The sequence below is a fragment of the Lissotriton helveticus genome, chromosome 9 (genome assembly GCF_964261635.1).
Source record: "Lissotriton helveticus chromosome 9, aLisHel1.1, whole genome shotgun sequence".
Taxonomy (NCBI): Eukaryota; Metazoa; Chordata; class Amphibia; order Caudata; family Salamandridae; genus Lissotriton; species Lissotriton helveticus.
Genome location: NC_136070.1, coordinates 909,955,701 through 909,978,073, shown reverse-complemented (window position 1 = coordinate 909,978,073; position 22,373 = coordinate 909,955,701). Strand labels below are relative to the sequence as shown.

At 47.5% G+C, this 22,373-nt stretch overlaps 1 protein-coding gene across 1 annotated transcript in view; it reads left to right on the top strand.

Annotated features, from left to right (window-relative positions):
* The first annotated feature begins 1,349 nt into the window (after positions 1–1,349).
* TSPAN15 (tetraspanin 15) overlaps positions 1,350–22,373 on the top strand; it is a 167,462-nt gene continuing 146,438 nt past the window's right edge. Inside the window, exon 1 of the mRNA XM_078661085.1 lies at positions 1,350–1,553. Within this exon, the coding sequence (XP_078517211.1) occupies positions 1,458–1,553 (96 nt within the window). The 5' untranslated portion in view covers positions 1,350–1,457. The remainder of the gene's footprint in view (positions 1,554–22,373) is intronic.

Genomic DNA, 22,373 nt, shown 5'->3' with positions numbered 1-22,373 from the left:
TCTATGTGCACACCCAGTTACACCCTCTTTAGCCCTTATCTTTCGCGACTGTTTCGCGTCATGCCTCTTGCTCCACCCACTGCTACGCCCATTGCAATGTAATGCTATGTGTTGGCGTTATGTATATAGGCTCATGTATTGTTATTAAAAAGTGTTCCCAGTTCCGATCCTGTTGGTGAGCCATTCTAGACCCTGACCACGGCAGCGCTGCCAGGCTTGCCATCCTATTCCGTGCAGGTTGTCCTGTTCCTGTCCTTATGCTGTAATAAACCTGCAAAACTCCTACTACCTCGAATTTTGACTCTTATTTATTGAGCTATCTGTTATTCATTCATTCATTCAAAAATAGATCCGGTATTATTTATTTATATACCACAACACCATGCTATGGGACATGTTCAATCTGTCCTTGATTTTTTCAGTAAACACTTTGCATGCTGGGATTTTTTAAACCTCTTACTTAGAGCAAGGGAATCTACAAATCCCAGAATGCTAAGATTTGCCAGATAATATCCAAAACCATATGAAAGTGTCCCACATACCATGGAGCCTGCTGTCACATTTGGTTTATATCTGGTTTTCCATCTGAAGCAAGTTGTCATGTGTAAAATGCTAAAAAAAATATTTTGCCTTTCAAGTTGTTTTTCTCTTTGTTTGAAGCTAATCAGAAATTGATGGAGAGGGCAAGGATTTTCTTTCATGCAAATACATTTAATTGAAATTCCTGATGGGGCAATATTTGTAAGCATTTGAAGCAAATGGCATGCAAAAAAGCTATATTGTCCTGAACAACTAGGTCCATTTCTACATCCATTAGGTTTTACAGTCACCTTTCTGCTCCCACTAAGTAAGATAAAGAAAACAGCCTGCAGCAAAATACCCTCCTGGCATAGTTTCCACAGCAGCACACATAGATCACAGTGTCCTGGAGACAGGAGGTGCTGTTCAGGCGGTCCTGTTCCAGGTCAGCTCAGGTGTCCCTCCTTTTTCAAAGGCACGCTTTATGCAGTGAAGGTGCGACCAGGTAGGAGTTAATGAGCGCAGCCCCACCTGCGTCGAAGTTTGGGCCCATATGAGTACCGGTGCTCTCGTTTCTGAGGAGAAGTCCAAGTATTTTAGGGAAAAAATGAAAAAATGTCGTTACTTCGTACAGGTGAGTACCGGCACATTTAAAGCACTACTTCTGACAGGACATAACTGGGGCCACTACGACGTGCCCCCTGCCCTCACTGCAGTGCAGTCTAGCTGCCCCTTTCATGCACCCTCAGTCTCCGTCCCCGGGCATCCCAGACCAATCCGGAGACAGCGCGCAGCGGCCAATGGGCCCGGCCGCGCGTGACCAATGACGAGGAAGCTTACATGGCTCCGCGCTGGAACCGGTCGCACCAGTTGTCATTGTCGGAGGCGAGGCTCCTGCGGGCGGAGAGCAGCTGCCGCTGGGAGCGAGACGGAGCACCATGGCGGGGGAGACGGAGCAGGAGGTGCGCTACTGCTCCCGCTTCCCCTACCTCTTCCTCAAGTTCACGCTCATCGTTTACGCCACCATCTTCTGGGTGGGTTTCAGGTTTTATTCTCTTTATAATGATGCTCTGTTGTGTGCGGCTGGCGCGCGCCTGCATTTATTCCCGGGCAGTGAATTAACTTTGGAGCAGGCACTTGAGGCTGTCTTTGATTCTTTTTTTTTTTAATTGGGCACCGTAGTGGAACAGATTATGTTTTTGCTTTCTACACTGTGCGAGGCTGCCCAGTGGGTTGAGAGCCTGCTGCCGTAATTTAACAGGCGTTAACATTTTTCACAGAAATCAGTGCTGAACAAATCGTGAATGCTTGTTTGATGCCTACGGTCAAAGTTTCAATTAAAAGGTGGCCGAGCCAGCTTTTAACCCCCTTTGGTTGTAAAGGAACTATAATATAGGGGTATGTGTGTTGGTCCCCAGACGCTCTCATAAATTTAAATACAATTTATTTTAATTTTTGTACTTTTACCACTTTTGCTTTTATTTTTGTCACATTCTGTTGCAGTTCCTACTCGTTCTAATTTAAAATGGAGGGGGGGGGTAGTATCACCCCCCTCGCCCGCCATAAATCTGTTCTCTAGTAAATAGTTGGGTACAGGTGTTTTCAGTCGGGTATGGTGTTGAGTGTCTGAATTCACCTGCCATTTTCTCTCACACACAGGCACTCACACTCGTCTCAATTTCGACGGTCCTGATGCATATGTCATTATACAAAATATTTTTTTAAGTACCTCTTACAATCTGTTCCTGCTCCTCTTATAATGTATGTGATATGCCAGCATGGTTGTTGGAAAACCTCACGTTCAACCACCCACCCTCCATGTTGCAGACAAACTTACTCACCTGGGTACCTGTCCTGATTTGTTTGTTCTACGTGGTCTACTTGATGTTTAAAAACTCGGTGGGATTTCCTATAAATACCTGGCTCTTTTTCGTGTTACAAGTGACTGTTGGCGTCAAAACTTCCCTGCAATAAGTAAAGACACGTCACCAGTATTAATTTATAACAGTCGCATGTGGTGGAGTAGTAGGGGTGAAATCGATCCTAATGCAAGCGTGGATTACGGGTCCCTTATAGTCACCTGTTGGCTAGTAAAAGATATAATGTGGTTTAGTGGGTCACTTGCTTTCCTAGGCTCCGTGCCACTGCACCTGCTGCACTAATTAAAGTTCTGCCCCCTCCCGTCTGTGCCCAGCTCCTTTCTTCAAACTTCCATCTACTAAGAAGTGATGTTTTTGTCCCCCCCCCCACCCCCCCACCTCTGTTTCTTTTTAAGCTTCGTGTGCAACAAATATGAAGAAAAAAAAATGTTTGTGAGTAGCAATGTTTAAGCACTGGAATGAAACAGCGCTGTTCTAGTCAGTGTGTGAGCTAAGCTATGGTAAAAGGCCAAACACACCGGAGTTTCGCTCTTTTAACCTAAAATGGCAGTAATCTGTCATATTTCGTCGGTTTTGTTTTTTTAGAAATATATCCTCAAACCCAAGCAGATGTCAAACAAATGAATATTATAGAAAACCTCTTATTTGAGTTTTAGTGATACAGGAGTAGGTAAACAGAACTGATTGTTTTTCTATACACTGGATGGCCCCTTTAAATTGACCTTAAAATGTGGTTTTAACACATGAATGGAAAGATGTTTTTTCATCATTACAAGTCACATTGACAATCAGCTCGACATTTTTGCATTTCATATGACCATGAACTTTCATGGGACCTGCAATATGCTGGTCTGGTCACGCACACTTCAGGTGGTGGAAGAGGGGGTACTTTGTTTATGAAAACATGAAATGGCTACTAGAGTCGAGCAGTTTACATGGGGTGTTAAATGAAGCCGCGTGTTTTTTGTTTTTCTTTTCAGTGCTAAATACTTTTCTGTTTTTCCGAAATCATGGCTTGCTAGTTAAAACGTGTACCTTTTCAAAAGCGCACTAACCTGGTTTACTAATCTCTGCTGCCACACCCAAGCTTATTTTCCATTCATACTAAACCCTCCTGCGTGCTCTGTGCAGGCGGAAGCCGGCGTTTCAGCAGAGGGTGTGCTTGCTAGCGCAGGTTCTGCACTATTTAAAACTGCCCTAATGTTAAATAGACATTGAGCTTAATTTGCAAAGGCTTTCGGAGTTTGTTTATGCACTGTCTGCCTGCAGCGGGAAGTATGTGATTGGCCCTTTAAAAAAAAAAAATGGGCGAGGTAGTTTTTTTTTTTTCTAATTTAATTTGGGTCCTCTATACTACTGGTTGTGGCTTCGATTTTACGCAGGAACAAACCTTTAGTAACTAAAGGTTCAATAATGGAAACGCGCAGTAAAAACATAGTCCAAAAACTAAAGTTTAGTTTTTGGACTATGTTTTACTGCGCGTTTCCATTATTGAATGACGCGTTTTTATTGATCAGTCCCTGCCACAGTGGATTAGAAACTTAAGCAAAATAAATATGCTCCCCGGTTGTATGTTTTTAAATTCCCGCCCTGCCTCTCCCCCAGGTTCCAACTCGTGCCTCTTTCTTCCACCAGCCAACACATCCTGTTGATCTCACTCCTGCAGGCTCTTTTTCGTCTTTGCCGCCTCCTCCCTTTTCACTTTTTCCTATCTTTCTGACTCTTTTTTTTGTGCCTTTCTCTTGCTGTGTCAGTCTGATGATGAAAAACCAAAGCCACAGTCCCAAACCAATCTGTGCCCACCAGGTAAACCATCAGCATACATTAAGCAACGGGTCCCATTGCTGGCCACAAAGGTGGGAAGTGTCACAGGAAAATACATGCAGAATTGGACTTCTATTTTCAAAAGACATGTAACTCATTCTGTTGAGTTCATGCATGCCCGTCAGACTCCTCAATACGCTTGCATCGATTTCCACATGGTATGCTTTTTAGCATTAAAACGTTTTAGTTAAAAAATAAAAGTTTACAAAATACACACGTAAAGCGTATCTAAATATCAGACGTGCACAGTTCCAGTGCTCGATTCTTCGTGGTGCTCAATTTGCAGTAGACGGCGTGACGCTTCATTTACATCTTGAATTACCTAGAGGTCACCTGAACGTTGGACATCCAATAGAACATTTTAAGTTCTACCTGAGGGTGAATAACTGAAAGGGGGAAGGGGTAGCAAAATACATAACTATTTGCTTTCAAAAACATGAATTTGCCACATTTAGTGCTCGAAGGCAGCACGCGATGGCCTACCCCACGCCTCTGCGTTGTCGTGATACTTGAGAAGCTGGACATATGCTGTTTGCACAACAGCTAGCCACGAGCCCAGCATTGCCAGGAAAGGGGAGGGGGCTTTGGAACCTCGGAGGGGTGCTCCCTGTGAAGACAGTGCTGCAGAGGGTGGGCTTTGGAACCTCGGAGGGGTGCTAACCTGTGAAGACAGTGCTGCAGAGGGTGGGCTTTGGAACCTCTGAGGGGTGCTTCCGACAGTGCTGCAGAGGATGGGCTTTAGAACCTCTGAGGGGTGCTTCCCTGCAAAGACAGTGCTGCAGCGGGTGGGCTTTGGAACCTCTGAGGGGTGCTCCCTGTGAAGACAGTGCTGCAGGGGGTGGGCTTTAGAACCTCTGAGGGGTGCTCCCTGTGAAGACAGTGCTGCAGGGGGTGGGCTTTAGAACCTCTGAGGGGTGCTCCCTGTGAAGACAGTGCTGCAGGGGGTGGGCTTTGGAACCTCTGAGGGGTGCTTCCGACAGTGCTGCAGAGGTTGGGCTCTGGAACCTCTGAGGGGTGCTAACCTGCGAAGACAGTGCTGCAGAGGGTGGGCTTTGGAACATCGGAGGGGTGCTAACCTGCGAAGACAGTGCTGCAGAGGGTGGGCTTTGGGACCTCTGAGGGGTGCTTCCGACAGTGCTGCAGAGGTTGGGCTCTGGAACCTCTGAGGGGTGCTAACCTGCGAAGACAGTGCTGCAGAGGGTGGGCTTTGGAACCTCTGAGGGGTGCTAACCTGCGAAGACAGTGCTGCAGCGGGTGGGCTTTGGAACCTCGGAGGGGTGCTCCCTGTGAAGACAGTGCTGCAGAGGGTGGGCTTTGGAACCTCTGAGGGGTGCTAACCTGCGAAGACAGTGCTGCAGAGGGTGGGCTTTGGAACCTCTGAGGGGTGCTCCCTGTGAAGACAGTGCAGCAGAGGGTGGGCTTTGGAACCTCTGAGGGGTGCTAACCTGCGAAGACAGTGCTACAGAGGGTGGGCTTTGGAACCTCTGAGGGGTGCTTCCGACAGTGCTGCAGAGGTTGGGCTCTGGAACCTCTGAGGGGTGCTAACCTGCGAAGACAGTGCTGCAGCGGGTGGGCTTTGGAACCTCGGACGGGTGATCCCTGTGAAGACAGTGCTGCAGAGGGTGGGATTTGGAACCTCTGAGGGGTGCTTCCCTGTGAAGACAGTGCTGCAGAGGGTGGGCTTTGGAACCTCGGAGGGGTGCTCCCTGTGAAGACAGTGCTGCAGAGGGTGGGCTTTGGAACCTCTGAGGGGTGCTTCCGACAGTGCTGCAGAGGGTGGGCTTTGGAACCTCTGAGGGGTGCTAACCTGTGAAGACAGTGCTGCAGCAGGTGGGCTTTGGAACCTCGGAGGGGTGATCCCTGTGAAGACAGTGCTGCAGAGGGTGGGCTTTGGAACATCGGAGGGGTGATCCCTGTGAAGACAGCTGCAGCGGGTGGGCTTTGGAACCTCGGAGGGGTGCTCCCCGTGAAGACAGTGCTGCAGAGGGTGGGCTTTGGAACCTCGGAGGGGTGCTTCATGTGGAGAGTGGGCTGTAGAGCGGAGATGGTCCCCTCTGTTCTGACAGGGAACGGGTGTGGCAGTCACGCGGTCCGAGGCAGGACAGAACAAGTCTCGGGAGCAGCGTGCTTAACGAGGGAGCAGGGCCGCATTCCTACATTTTGGACGCGCTGGCCATGGAATCCACAGATGCGTCTGGGACACATCCGTAATGGCTTGATGACTGCAACTCACATTCCTTCGTTTCTGTTGCGTAAACAACGTTTAGGTTTACATGCTGCTTAACGCTGAGGGGAGGGAACCGGTTATTAAGAACTCCATATTTTTGTGACTTGAGGCAGCTGCCACCAGGGAGGCTAAACAAAGTATGTCTACGCTGCGACTTGCAAAGCTTCGCCCCATCCTCATGTATTCCTTGACCTGGCTGTCCTCACTTTGCGATTCCAGTGTTCGCTTCAAATTCTTTCCAACATATCCATATTTTGCTTTAAAAATAGTAGTGTAAGTGTGGATAGGTGGGACCACCGTTATTCGGTAATTTATTAACTTCCCTGACTAATAGTCTCAAAACAAGATGCTAGCAGTCATTTGTTCCACCGACATTACTATTTACGCAAATTACCAGATTCCTTTCCCTTCAAAACACAGCCCCACGCCGAAACTTGAGCGGGGACCGAGACCAAGTGACTGTTGTCCCACCGTGAGGCCAGGCGGAAGCAATAAATACTCAAAGTGGTTGGGTGAAATAATGCCCGTGCTGAAACGGGGGGCACCCGATTAGACCATTTAGCCACATACTTTTCTATTTTACTGCTCTTATTTGCAGAATGTGACAGTTAGATTCATTTGATCAGGACCTCAGCATATATTCACCCAATGAAGGTGCCTGATGTCATGCCATTGCGTGTGCTACGCCTCTGCAGACTGGAGCTCATTGATGCCCATGTATTGCGAGGCGCCTGTGTTCAGAAGGATAAGGGGTGAAGGAAGGGTGAGCACATCTATAGAGGGGTGGAGCCACATCTGGACACCACCTCTGGCTTGTCATACTCTTAGCACCCAAGCAATGGGACTCGTTCCCTGCTTTTGGGACTTGAAGGGGTGGTAGTGCTGGTGTGCAGCATGGTTTTTGTTGACCAGATGCCCAGTGAAAATTTATACATGGGATTTTATTTATATTTCTGGACTGGGAGTAGTTCCTTATACAGTTTTCTTTAATGAGCCATAGAGTGCCTGAGTCATGCACCTCACTGGACATGCTTGACATGTCGCCTCAATGTGGGTGACCGTATGATATGGGTGCCACAATTGGTGAGCCTGCCCCCCTAGTTTAGAAACCTCGGGTGCCTTTACTCTCCTCAATCCCTATGCGGAGAGTCGAAGGAGTTTCAACCTCAAGTGTATCCCCTCAAAGCTGATACTCACGAAAAAGGTCACTTAAGGGTATTAAAGTCAAAATGAACCCACCCAGGGTAGGGAATAATACCACCCCGGTGTGAGGTCATCAAATGTTGAAGGTGAGAGAACCACTCAAAAATCTTTTGATAACCCACTTCTTGAATAAGTCAAAAAACAGTACGGGTTAATTTGTACTTTTGTACCCTCAAAGGACCTTTTTCGTGTGTAGCTGCCTTATCTCCCTTTCAGATGCTCTGCTCTGTTATTGGCCCAAGACCATGACCATGACAATGAATGCTGGGTTCCCATGTGAGGCCTTGTTGTTTCTGGTGCTGTTGATTGGCAGTGCGCCAGGAGCCCGCCTACGGATGGATCCCTCTGGCCTGTCTTGCTGCATTGTTTGTTGGTGGTGCCCCAGCCTGGCCTCAGTGGGTCTGGAGCTCTGCCTCTCGTAATCACTAAACCCCGAGCTCACAAAAACGTTGCTGGGATCAGAGGTCAGGAGCAGCCTACAAGAATACACTGTCTGAATGTGCTCAATGAAAACAGCTGCAGCCAGACTGACGAGGATTTTGGCTTCAGGCGTGAGAGAGGGCTTTTACAAAAACACGTGGAAGGACCGGTTTAGCAATTGTTAAAACCACTAGCAGCCAGCCTCATACTCCTCCCATGAGCCTCATGCTCCTCCCATGAGCCTCATACTCACCCTCTTCCTCCTCCCATGAGACTCATACTCGTCCACCTCCTCCTCCCATGAGACTCATACTCATCCACCTCCTACTCACCATGAGACTCCTACTCGTCCTTCTCGTCCCATGAGACTCATACTCATCCTCCTCCCTTGAGACTCGTACTCGTCCTCCTCCTCCCTTGAGACTCGTACTCGTCCTCCTCCTCCCTTGAGACTCATGCTCATCCTTCTTCCTTGAGACTCCTACTCGTCCTCCTCGTCCCATGAGACTCGTACTCATCCACCTCCTACTCACCATGAGACTCCTACTCGTCCCATGAGACTCATACACATCCTCCTTCCTTGAGACTCATACTCGTCCTCCTCCACCTCCCTTGAGACTCATACTCGTCCTCCTCCTCCTCCCTTGAGACTCATACTCGTCCTCCTCCTTCCTTGAGACTCATACTCGTCCTCCTCCCTTGAGACTCGTATTCGTCCTCCTCCCTTGAGACTCGTATTCGTCCTCCTCCCTTGAGACTCCTATTCGTCCTCCTCCCTTGAGACTCCTATTCGTCCTCCTCCCTTGAGACTCCTATTCGTCCTCATCCCTTGAGACTCATATTCGTCCTCCTGCCTTGAGACTCATACTCGTCCTCCTCCTCCTCCCTTGAGACTCATACTCGTCCTCCTCCTCCTCCCTTGAGACTCATACTCGTCCTCCTCCTCCTCCCTTGAGACTCATACTCGTCCTCCTCCTCCTCCCTTGAGACTCATACTACTCGTCCTCCTCCTCCCTTGAGACTCATACTACTCGTCCTCCTCCTCCCTTGAGACTCCTACTCGTCCTCCTCCTCCTCCCTTGAGACTCCTACTCGTCCTCCTCCTCCTCCCTTGAGACTCCTACTCGTCCTCCTCCTCCTCCCTTGAGACTCCTACTCGTCCTCCTCCTCCTCCCTTGAGACTCCTACTCGTCCTCCTCCTCCTCCCTTGAGACTCATACTCTTCCTCCTCCTCCTCCCTTGAGACTCATACTCGTCCTCCTCCTCCTCCCTTGAGACTCATACTCGTCCTCCTCCTCCTCCCTTGAGACTCATACTCGTCCTCCTCCTCCCTTGAGACTCATACTCGTCCTCCTCCTCCCTTGAGACTCATACTCGTCCACCTCCCTTGAGGCTCATACTCGTCCTCCTCCACCTCCCTTGAGGCTCATACTCGTCCTCCTCCACCTCCCTTGAGGCTCATACTCGTCCTCCTCCTCCTCCTCCCTTGAGACTCCTACTCGTCCACCTCCTCCTCCCTTGAGACTCATACTCGTCCTCCTCCTCCTCCCTTGAGACTCATACTCGTCCTCCTCCTCCTCCCTTGAGACTCATACTCGTCCTCCTCCTCCTCCCTTGAGACTCATACTCGTCCTCCTCCTCCTCCCTTGAGACTCATACTCGTCCTCCTCCTCCTCCCTTGAGACTCATACTCGTCCTCCTCCTCCCTTGAGACTCATACTACTCGTCCTCCTCCTCCCTTGAGACTCATACTACTCGTCCTCCTCCTCCCTTGAGACTCATACTACTCGTCCTCCTCCTCCTCCCTTGAGACTCCTACTCGTCCTCCTCCTCCTCCCTTGAGACTCCTACTCGTCCTCCTCCTCCTCCCTTGAGACTCATACTCGTCCTCCTCCTCCTCCCTTGAGACTCATACTCGTCCTCCTCCTCCTCCCTTGAGACTCATACTCATCCTCCTTCCTTGAGACTCCTACCGTCCTCCTCGTCCCATGAGACTCCTACTCATCCTCCTCCCTTGAGACTCGTACTCATCCTCCTTCCTTGAGACTCCTACCGTCCTCCTCGTCCCATGAGACTCCTACTCATCCTCCTTCCTTGAGACTCATACTCGTCGTCCTCCTCCCTTGAGACTCATACTCCTCCTCCTTCCTTGAGACTCCTACTCGTCCTCCTCGTCCCATGAGACTCGTACTCATCCACCTCCTACTCACCATGAGACTCCTACTCGTCCCATGAGACTCATACTCATCCTCTTTCCTTGAGACTCATACTCATCCTCCTCCTCGTCCCATGAGACTCAAACTCCTTCCTTGAGACTCATACTCGTCCCCCTCCCTTGAGACTCGTATTCGTCCTCCTCCCTTGAGACTCCTATTCGTCCTCCTCCCTTGAGACTCCTATTCGTCCTCCTCCCTTGAGACTCCTATTCGTCCTCCTCCCTTGAGACTCCTATTCGTCCTCCTCCCTTGAGACTCATATTCGTCCTCATCCCTTGAGACTCATATTCGTCCTCCTCCCTTGAGACTCATACTCGTCCTCCTCCTCCTCCCTTGAGACTCATACTCGTCCTCCTCCTCCTCCCTTGAGACTCATACTCGTCCTCCTCCTCCCTTGAGACTCATACTCGTCCTCCTCCTCCCTTGAGACTCATACTCGTCGCCCTCCTCCTCCCTTGAGACTCATACTACTCGTCCTCCTCCTCCCTTGAGACTCATACTACTCGTCCTCCTCCTCCTCCCTTGAGACTCCTACTCGTCCTCCTCCTCCTCCCTTGAGACTCCTACTCGTCCTCCTCCTCCTCCCTTGAGACTCATACTCGTCCTCCTCCTCCTCCCTTGAGACTCATACTCGTCCTCCTCCTCCTCCCTTGAGACTCATACTCGTCCTCCTCCTCCTCCCTTGAGACTCATACTCGTCCTCCTCCTCCTCCCTTGAGACTCATACTCGTCCTCCTCCACCTCCCTTGAGGCTCATACTCGTCCTCCTCCACCTCCCTTGAGGCTCATACTCGTCCTCCTCCTCCTCCCTTGAGACTCATACTCATACTCATCCTCCTCCCTTGAGACTCGTACTCATCCTCCTTCCTTGAGACTCCTACCGTCCTCCTCGTCCCATGAGACTCCTACTCATCCTCCTTCCTTGAGACTCATACTCGTCGTCCTCCCTTGAGACTCATACTCGTCCTCCTCCTCGTCCCATGAGACTCATACTCATCCTCCTTCCTTGAGACTCATACTCGTCCTCCTTCCTTGAGACTCATACTCGTCCTCCTCCCTTGAGACTCATACTCGTCCTCCTCCCTTGAGACTCATACTAGTCCTCCTCCCTTGAGACTCATATTAGTCCTCCTCCCTTGAGACTCATATTAGTCCTCCTCCCTTGAGACTTATACTCGTCCTCCTCCCTTGAGACTTATACTCGTCCTCCTCCCTTGAGACTCATACTCGTCCTCCTCCTCCTCCCTTGAGACTCCTACTCGTCCTCCTCCTCCTCCCTTGAGACTCCTACTCGTCCTCCTCCTCCTCCCTTGAGACTCCTACTCGTCCTCCTCCTCCTCCCTTGAGACTCCTACTCGTCCTCCTCCTCCTCCCTTGAGACTCATACTCGTCCTCCTCCTCCCTTGAGACTCATACTCATCCTCCTTCCTTGAGACTCCTACCGTCCTCCTCGTCCCATGAGACTCCTACTCATCCTCCTTCCTTGAGACTCCTACTCGTCGTCCTCCTCCCTTGAGACTCATACTCCTCCTCCTCCTCCCTTGAGACTCGTACTCGTCGTCCTCCTCGTCCCATGAGACTCATACTCATCCTCCTTCCTTGAGACTCATACTCGTCCTCCTTCCTTGAGACTCATACTCGTCCTCCTCCCTTGAGACTCATACTCGTCCTCCTCCCTTGAGACTCATACTCGTCCTCCTCCCTTGAGACTCATACTCGTCCTCCTCCCTTGAGACTCATACTCGTCCTCCTCCCTTGAGACTCATACTCGTCCTCCTCCCTTGAGACTTATATTTGTCCTCCTCCCTTGAGACTCATACTCGTCCTCCTCCTCCTCCCTTGAGACTCCTACTCGTCCTCCTCCTCCTCCCTTGAGACTCCTACTCGTCCTCCTCCTCCTCCCTTGAGACTCCTACTCGTCCTCCTCCTCCTCCCTTGAGACTCATACTCGTCCTCCTCCTCCTCCCTTGAGACTCGTCCTCCTCCCTTGAGACTCATACTACTCGTCCTCCTCCTCCCTTGAGACTCATACTCGTCCTCCTCTTCCTCCCGTGAGACTCGTACTCGTCCTCTTCCTCCCGTGAGACTCGTACTCGTCCTCTTCCTCCCGTGAGACTCGTACTCATCCTCTTCCTCCCGTGAGACTCGTACTCGTCCTCTTCCTCCCGTGAGACTCTTACTCGTCCTCCCGTGAGACTCGTACTCGTCCTCTTCCTCCCGTGAGACTCGTACTCGTCCTCTTCCTCCCGTGAGACTCGTACTCGTCCTCTTCCTCCCGTGAGACTCGTCCTACTCGTACTCGTCCACCTCCTCTCGTGAGACTCGTACTCGTCCACCTCCTCTCGTGAGCCCGCTTACTCGTCCACGTCCTCCCAAGACATATGCAGCCCCTGTCTTTGTCATGGTTCCTGCTACACCAAACAATGTACCACAACCCTACACGAGAAGGGAATAAATGTCACCTGCCTACGATACAAAATGAGCGCGTTGCGTCTCAGAATTAACAAATAACTAGAAGAAATCCCAAGAGGGGAACAGGGAGATTTGCAGCAGAACCCCAAAAAAATTTAAGAGGTAAAGATGTCAAAGATACTTTATACAAAAATGTTTTATTGAAAACGAAAACATTTTTTTATATATGAGCATTTTCAATTGTTTTTGAATAGTTTTGAATACGTCATAACACAGATCAGTTTAAGTAAACGTGCATATTCTTTTTCAAAGCGAAACCACATAAACAATGATGCATCACAACTATAAACCCCATCCCTGGTGGATAAGAACAAAAACATTAAAACCTACAACATGTCATTATACACACCATGCATTCATTAAATCAATTGTGCTTCAATCATGCCCATTTATCTACCATACTATCCAGACAAACCAATAAAAAAAGGCGGTTAAGAACAGGAACCACTGACCAAGCTAGTAGTGGTGTCAAAAACAAAAAGATATGGAAAAATACAATGTTATACACTGGTAAAGAAATTGCTTCTAGCAGACAAAGTTTGGTGACTATATATATATCTCTGCTGTACTGATCACAAGGCATTGATATGTACATTGTTTTCCCAAACCCAGCACAATTCAGTCTCAAGCAGGGCCCCTCCCCAGACACACCCCCGTCTCCAACATGACTTTCACACGCAGCTACTCCCTTTGTCTCGAATATGGCCTCTTTCATACCATGCCAGGCCCTCTATTCCTGGCACCACACAAGTTTGATTGTAGAAATTCTTATTTATATGCACCATGAGATTTTAAAGTGTTCCGACACTACTTTATAAATACAAATAACCATTAAAGTAATGGCCGTCAGCCACTCCCTCCCTTTCAAAAGACCCATACTACCCTTAATAGCTTAGTCACACTTTTCCTCGTGACCCGCCTCACGCATCCATTTACTGCTATCTGCGCCAGGGGCCGCACCCACTTTCCTGAAACGAGTCCTGCCGGCAGGTCTGCTTGTTGCCTTGCACCCCTGGGGACTTTGTGCAGGTGAGATAACGTCATCAATGAAAGCAAACATGATCCTGTTTCCCAATACTGAGGTTTTCCACGTGTGCACGCAGGAGCACTCAGCTATCGGGAAACTCCAGAATCTGGTGTATTGTGCTTCGAAGAACTAAAGGCATAACCATGATAACATTTGGTAGCATAGAACGGTGAAGCGAGTTCGTTGCTTCTTATCGTATGCAGAGAATGAGGCAGCACTGATTGCCTAACTGTCCCGGGCTGGGCCACGGAATTGGGGCAGGTCAAGTCCTGGAATTGGGGTTGGCTGTGCCATTAAAACAGACTAAGCAGTGAATGTACAGAAAACTGCTCTTCAACATCTCTGTCCGTGCTCCACTTGGGCTGGAGAGTTCAATTGATTTCAGAAGACCATAGCGAGAAGAGGCAATTTCTTTATTACACAATTTAGCTATAATAACTACCCATTAGCCATCTTGGCTGCATGATCTATGCATTGACATATGAAACTCGTGGCTTGTTAATATCCTGGTCTTTGTTACATACATGCAAATATCTTTGTATGAATTTGGATTCCCAACACAAATAGTGTTGTAGTCATGGTCGTTCCAGTTTCCCTCTTGTCCTTTATTCCATTTGTAAATTCTCTGTTTAAGCCTTTGTTAACTTCTTTTGGTCCCTAGTTTGGATATCTTGACTGGTATTCATCCAGCAAATTCCCGGCTGCGACAGATGGTTTCTAACATCACTTCTGGGATTACAGGGTCAAACTGGGTTGTCTCCTTTTAGCTATGTTTTATTGTCTTACAGTAAAGTGTTGTCTTTTAGTCTTGCTATGTGGACGTGGCAGATCTTTCCTATCTACAGTAGGATTATATTGGATAACCATATATTTGTTGCAGTAGCATAATTCGCTGAAGTGAACGCCATTCACTGTTTGCTTGAAGACCAACCTAGTATATTTTCAAGGTGTGACCTACATAATGTTGTCTACCTACCTCAAGCTGAAGTTTCCCAGTACCAGTTGTATGTGGATTTATGTGACACAGCTTCAAGAAGTTGGGAATGGAATAGGTGATCTCAGATTACTTCTGAGTTTTTTTGTCGATGATTAAGAAAATCTCCATATAAGTCAAACAGTTTCATGTAGTGTGCGACTGACTACTTGGAGCCTGCATTTAATTTCAAAACTTGTAGTTTCACCGTTTCAATCTATACCTACGATCCCGCAAATGTAACGGCATTCAAAGTGCTGTTGGCTAAAAATCCAGGACTGTCTGAAGATCTCATACTTGGCACGGGGCCCTTTGGCAGCCTGGAGAGCAAGTGCTTTGTTTGGACTGGTAATTGATGAAGATGGCTCCTGCCACATTTCAATGCTACAGGAGGGCATGCGCAGATCATAATAAATGCAAATTATTGACGGATGATTTAGAAACTTAAATGGATGTACCTTTTCTCAACAACTGAAATTATTTAGGCAGTGTCCTGTTTAACCTCCCCACCTCCAGGGCTACGCTTTCTTGAAACGTCATCATCTGTATGTTGCACATATTCAGACTTCACTTCGTTTTTAGTCGTGGCCTAGGAGCACCTTTGCGCCTACATGTGCAAATGTCCCCATCCTTATATAGTGAGCCATACATACTGCTGCAAGTCAAATTACACTTCCTTAGTTTTGCAGAATACCCCTTGCCCTGCAGGCCACCATGTTGCAGTGAATATTTGGAAGTTAAAGTCACACTGATCTGTTTTATGCAAATTCGTATATTCCTTTCGGACATTTGTCCAGCACATCTCTGTCGTCATTTTGTATGCTGGGGTGCGTGAAGATTTAGGCAGAAGCCAGCACATGATGGAATATTTCTGCTGCTTCTCGGCAGGAATGGTCTCTTGTATGAGTGTGCCCCCTTAGCTGTCAAGCCTTTGCAGTGATTTGGTCCCCATATCTACCCACTCATATCCTCGTAACCCCCACTGGTTGGTTGCCTGTGGTCCTGTAGTTTGCCTTCAACAATGCTTGGAGCGGCAGTGGCCCAGCCAAGTCAGTGTGTGTCACCTGCTAAAAATGGCGATCGTTCCATTGCACTACCCAAGTGTCTGTCTGTGTCTAATCTAGACCCACTCCTGGCCTTCTGTCCACTATAACTCCTGCCGCTGTCCAATCCCTTCACCAACCCCACCAAGGTTCTGTCTCTCCTCCCCATCCAAATTATGCAAACTGCTGAATTAGTATTAAGAGAGGGTTAGGATGTTTGATTTGATTTTTTTCTGTTGTCCTTTCTCTCCTGCCCCCGGCTGTATCCCCCTCTTACCCATTCCTGTCCATGTTTCATCATTATCCCCCATACACTCTGTGTCCCATCCTATAGCTAGTTCTCCAGTAAGATCATTGCAGGCTGGCTGCCCTACAAGTGCAACAAACGGTGTCGGAAATCGCTTTCTTGGCTGGGACTCCAAATGCACTTGCCCTGGAATGGAACCCTTTCGTATGACTTCCACCATGGGCTTTGTCGTTCTTCCCCCGTTTCGCTCTTGTTCCTCTCCAACTGCGGTTATGGTCCATTGTTCCTCCTCCTTTATTCCCTGTAAGTTCATTCCCACCACTGCCACGGTGGTTGGTATCCTTTGCTCATCCATCTCCCCATCTTCCTACATGTGGTAGATCACATTGCTGTTTCATTCATGCCTCTATAGGTGGTGGCGTAATGTGGGACAGGGGCGTTGAGTGCCATGGTTCAGATTTATGTGATAATTTTCATTTTAATGAAGTCATGAGAGTGCTGCAGTGTTTCAGGGTCACACAGAGGATATATGATTATACATGGTATGAGTTTGGTACGACCTTGGAATATATTAAAGATCTCTCATTTTGCTTTGCTCCTCGTCAGTGACCCTCTCAAATTAGACCTTTTTCTTATGTCTTAATGGCTTGATGGTAGCCAATTCTGTGGTTTCTTTTGTGTCTTGTCTTACACGTTTCATTTAGAGAGCTGTGCCATAGACATTCCAGTTGGCAGCTTGCCGTTTTTGGGTTCAATCATTTCTCAGTTGACCCATTTGTTGGTCACTTTGGCTCCTTGTGCTGAATACTTTCAGTTTGTTTGTTGGGTGGGTTTGTTATGATGTGACAGAAAGTTTTCACTATGGCTTTTGGTTTTTGAATATTCAACCAATTTTCCCCATCCATTTTATTTATTTATATAAAGATTTATATAGCGCAGACGTGATCAAGTGGGTGTCCGAGCGCTTTACAAATGATCGAGGTACAAACAGAGTTGCAGGTAAAAAACAACAACAATGATGAGTAAGAAACTGGAAAAGATAGAGGAGCAATAAAATATGCCAATGCAAGAGGAAATAGAGTAGCATTTAAGTGCAACAGACAAATAGAGTGGTTTAGCACAAACCAACGTCACAGCCATACTCAGATGTTGTGTGTGGCATGGTGCCACTTGGCAGCTATGGGAGCCAATTCATTGTTATGATTGCTGACTACAGAGAAGGTACCTGGGCAATTTAAAAGCCCTACAGGTCACACACAAACACTACGTTTTGACAACTGTAAAGGATATAGGCTTTTTCAGTAAATAAGTGACTTAGGGTTTAATCAACCCTCATTTCTCTTCTAGGGCTAAACTCCCCTTTTACATTTTTTCATATGAATGAAGTGTACCTTCCAACTTCCTGCTTTTTGCTGTGATTCAGTGGGGCTGTGGTTCCACTATGTGAAAATTTTTTCATTGGATTTGAGAGCAGACTAAAGCAGGAAGAGTACTTATCTGCAGAAGAGTTATTTAATTGCAGATTATCTTTTTAGTGCACATTTGTGGGTGGAGAGCACACTGATATATGCAAATTATTTTTTTCTGCATAAAACCTTTGCACAGCACTCCCTACTGCTATATCATGCCCTGCCTCTCTGCATGCTAACAATGGCATGCGCAGCAGTATGATACACATTCATTTGTTCTCTTCTGGTGTCAGTTAGTGTCACCAGAAGGACCCCCTGCAGGAAAAAATAAAAATGAAGTAGCGTTAATGGAGGTGAGTGCCGTCAAACAAGGGCATTCATCCATAGAGCTTTAATTTCTTTTTTGAAAGATACCGTAGAGGGAGTCAGTCTGATGTGCGGAGGCAGGGAGTTCTAGATTCTCTAGTGTGATACTAGAGAATGCCCGATTAGAAGTTTTGTTTTTCTGGAATTTCTGAGGTTTCCGCAGCAGAGTGCTGGAACTCCTAGAAGATTGGCTCCCACCAGAAAGCTCCAGTTTTTGGGCTAGGTACAGAGGGATGTTAATGTGAAGGGCCTTGTGAGTTATGCACACAGTCTTAAGATGAATCCTAGCCTCCAAAGGCAGCCCGTTTAATGATTTCAGTACCAGAGTGATGTGATTATCTCTTCTGGAACCTGTGATGAGCCTAGCCGCTGAGTTCAGGGAAGCCCTGAGCGGAGCCAACTTGTAGATGGGTAGCCCACAGAGTGTTGCGCAGCCATAGTCTAGCCTGGAATTTACTAGAGCTTGAACAGCAGACTTGAAGTCGTCAAGGGGGAGGAAGGGTTTTATCTCTTAGAATACTCATGTGGTAGTTGGCACCTTTGGTGGCTGAGCTAATCTGTACCTGCATGCTCAATGACTTGTCAAGTATAATTTCAAGAGACCTTGCAGAGTCCATGATATGTGGGGTGCAGTTGAGAGCTGTTATGTGGTTCAAGTACTCAGCGATGATGGCAGTCTGGTTGGCGCGATCAGGAGGAATTCTGTTTTGGAGGCGTTGAGCTTAAGATGTTGGGAAGTCAGTGTTCTGGGGAGGAGATTTTCAGATAAAGTTGGGTTCATTGGCATACATCTGGCAGTGAATGTTGGATGAATTGAGTAATTCCGTTAGAGGCTCCATGAACTAGTAGAAGAGCGTGTAGATCCCTGAGGGACCCCAAGAGTGTATGGCACAGAGTTAGAAAGGGAATGATTGAATTTAAATCTTTGTGTTCTGTTGTTAAGAAAGGAGGCAAACCAGTTTAATAAAGAGCAAGAGAGACCCATCCTTCGTTCCAGTGAATACAGGAGGTTCTCATGCTTGACCGTATCAAACGCTGAAGATAAGTCAAGGAGGATTAGAAGGCAAGCTCCATTCCATTGTTCATCTCCTCCTTCCGGCGCTTGTTTTGAATAGTATGGGTTCTGTGTTCGGTGTGATTTAGGTCATTGCTGACATTTCTTATAGTCGAGCGGGATAAATACCAGTGAATAGTATGCCCATCTATGTGGCAGTACCGTTGAATTGGAGTCATTCTTGTAAGCAAACATAAAGTTGATAGTTAGTCTGCCCATTTGTTGGGCAAGTTAAAACTTGTCTGAAGGCCAATGCCAACATAATTTTGAAAAGGTATGATGTCTGCCTGTTGTTGGACATGCCGAACCGCGGAAAGAAGTTTACCACTTTCTGTGAATTGCAGCAACAAAGCAAATTCAAATAATTCGACCAGGAAAAGCGTATTGGTATGCTTCATGACTAGTGAGCTTTAGAATTAATGTAATTTGTTTAGGCAACACACACACAGTATAGCGATCAGATAATCCTTTGTCATTTGTAATACATGTAGCCTGTCCTGGCATTTCAGCCGGGCACTTTCCATTTCAGAACTTGTACTCTTGCTTTTCCTACTGTAATTATTAACCTGATGACTTAACATTTAAATTACTGCTGGCTAAAAAGCCAGGATTGTTTAAGATGTTGTGTGTGGCATGGTGCCACTTGGCAGCTATGGCAGCCAATGCATTGTTATGATTGCTGACTACGGAGAAGGTTCCTGGGCAATTTAAAAGCCCTACATGTCGCACACAAATACTACGTTTTGACAATTGTAAAGGATATAGGCTTTTTCAGTAAATAAAAGTGACTTAGGGTTTAATCAATCCTCATTTCTCTTCTAGGTCGAAACTCCCCTTTGACATTTTTTCATATGAATGAAGTGTACCTTCCAACTTCCTGCTTTTTGCTGTGATTTAGTGGGTCTGTGGTGCCACTATGTGAAAATGTTTTCATTGGATTTGAGAGCAGACTAAAGCAGGAAGAGTACTTATCTGCAGAAGAGTTATTTAATTGCATATTTTCTTTTAGTGCACATTTGTGGGTGGAGAGCACACTGATGTATGCAAATTATTTTTTTTTCTGCATAAAACCTTTGCACAGCACTCCCTACTGCTATATCATGCCCTGCCTATCTACATGCCAACAATGGCATGCGCAACAGTATGATACTCATTCATCTGTTCTCTTCTGGTGTCAGTTAGTGTCACCCCCTCCATTATTTTCTATCCATTTTGATAGAGGGAAAGGATGTGGCGCAGCGGCCAGAGCAGCTGCCTGGGATCCAGGTCTGAGTCTCTGCATCGGCACACTACTCTGTGATTCTAGGCATATCTCGTAATCTCCCAGTGCCCATGGATTGCGCCTGGATACCCTCACGGGTGATAAGCAACGCTATATAAATCTACAAGCAAAGTAGCTTCATCTTGAGAAGAACTGCGCCCATTTAACCTTTGTACTCTGCTATGTGGAAGAGGTGTGGCGCCTCGGTGATACGATGCGACAGCGACATGCTTCTCCGTTGATGCAACAATGTCTGCTGCTACACTCTTCTCCGGTGATGCAAGGCGCTTCGGGTGATGCAGTGGCGACAGCTGCCGCGTCGGTACGCTTCTCCGGTGATGCGACAATGGCTGCAGCGGCTTCACGCTTCTTCGTCTTGAGTCGCGCTTCCAATTCCCAGCGACACACAGTCTCTCAGAAGGCCCAGCTCAACAGCAGGAACTTTAATTCCCACCAAGGGAAGGCAGGGGAGCTGGTTGGTGAAGTCTGTTGTCCCTAAGACTTCAGCAGGAGGTCAGCTCTATCTCAAGCCCTTGGAGATCCTTTACAAGTTGATTTGAAAGTAGCACAAAGTTCCTTTCGCCTTTTTTTGGCAGTCAGGCAACCACTGCAGGCCAATCCCCCAAATATCACTCAGCTTAGGGATAGTCTCCTTCTCATTTTATCTGGTTCCTCTCCACAGGAAAGGTTCTTCTTGTTTCCCAAAGTGATCTAAAGTTCTGGGGTTTCTGTCCCCTTTTTTATACTCATTTTCCCTTTGTTCTCGGAAGGCAGAGAGGCCTTTGCCTAGTCCAAACCAGTTCTGGAGCACTCTGTTTACATGACTCCTTCTTTCCTTTCGCAGTGTAGGCCAGGGACATCAGACGCACCACAGGGGGTGGAACCAGCATTGTTGAGGGAAGGCACAGCCCTATTCAAGTCCTAGGTGGAACCCCTCCCAACACTCTACATGTAGATCTCTCTAGTTAGCTCTGTGTTTACTTATCCTGTCTCCTGGAATCCCTGTCCCCCGTTACTCAAACACCAGACAAGGAATACACAACCTAGCAGAGGCAGGCTTGGATAGTTAGGCAAGAAAATAACAACTTTCTAAAAATTGTATTTTCCAACACAGAATGTTAAAACCAACTTCACTAAAATATGTATTTTATCATTCTGAGCTTAGGCATACTAAACTCTAATTTCTACCTAGTTCCCTGAGTCAGTTAGGATTATAAGATGTTCTAATCAAACTGCCCATTCTGGCCTATGGGGCACAGATAGCCTTGCAATAGTAAAACATGAAAATGGCTGTAATTCACTATTAGGAAATGCTACACACATCAGGGCATGTCCTACCTTTTGCCTACAATGCACCCTGCCCTTGGGCCTACCATAGGGGTGACAAATATGCAGAAAATGGAAGGTTTAGGGACTGGCAAGTGGGTGCACTTGCCCAGTCAGCATGGCAGTACCAGACTGCACACAGGCTCTGCAAGGGCAGGCCTGAGACACACTTTACAGGCTGCTTCTGTGGGTGGCACAATCAGTGCTGCATGCCCACCAGCAGCAGTTGAGCTACAAGCCCTGGGCACACGCAGTGCACTGTACTATGGTCTGACAAGTAAACCAAACCAGCCAATCATGGAGTCACTAATCCATACATAAATTTACCATAGGGAGAGCATATGCACTCTAGGACTGAGAATCAGTGGTAAAGTGCCCAGAGTCATAAAAGCAACAAAAACAGGTCAGACAAAATACAGGAGGAAGGCAAAAAGTTCAGGGATGGCCCTGCAAAAAGGGCCAACAGCTCGTCTCTGCCACCTCTATTTTTATTATTTTAAAGAGACTATACCATATTTTCTCCCAGCGCCACGCCTGTTTAAGGAACATCATTCTTTATCTGCTTGTTTGATCTTTGAACCGTCCATGTTACTGATTGCTTTCACTCTTCCTGCTTTGCTTAGGAACCCTACCCCCATCCTCTGAGCGCAAACGCAGCATTCCCCCCCCTTCCTTTCCATGTACATCGAGTGAGGTAGCAAGATGCCCAGGCACCCGCTCAGCCCCCTGCTGGGATGACTTTACTGTGGTCCAAGTGACTACACCGTTCTGGTGCTCAGGATGTTGTGTGCCTGTGTGCTGCTGCTGAGTGAAGAGCAGCTCTGGAGGGTGGTTGACAGAGGCGTCTGGGATGCCTGAGCCTGGCTGCTTTTTTTTTTTTACATGTGCAGTCGTGGCATCTGCTGG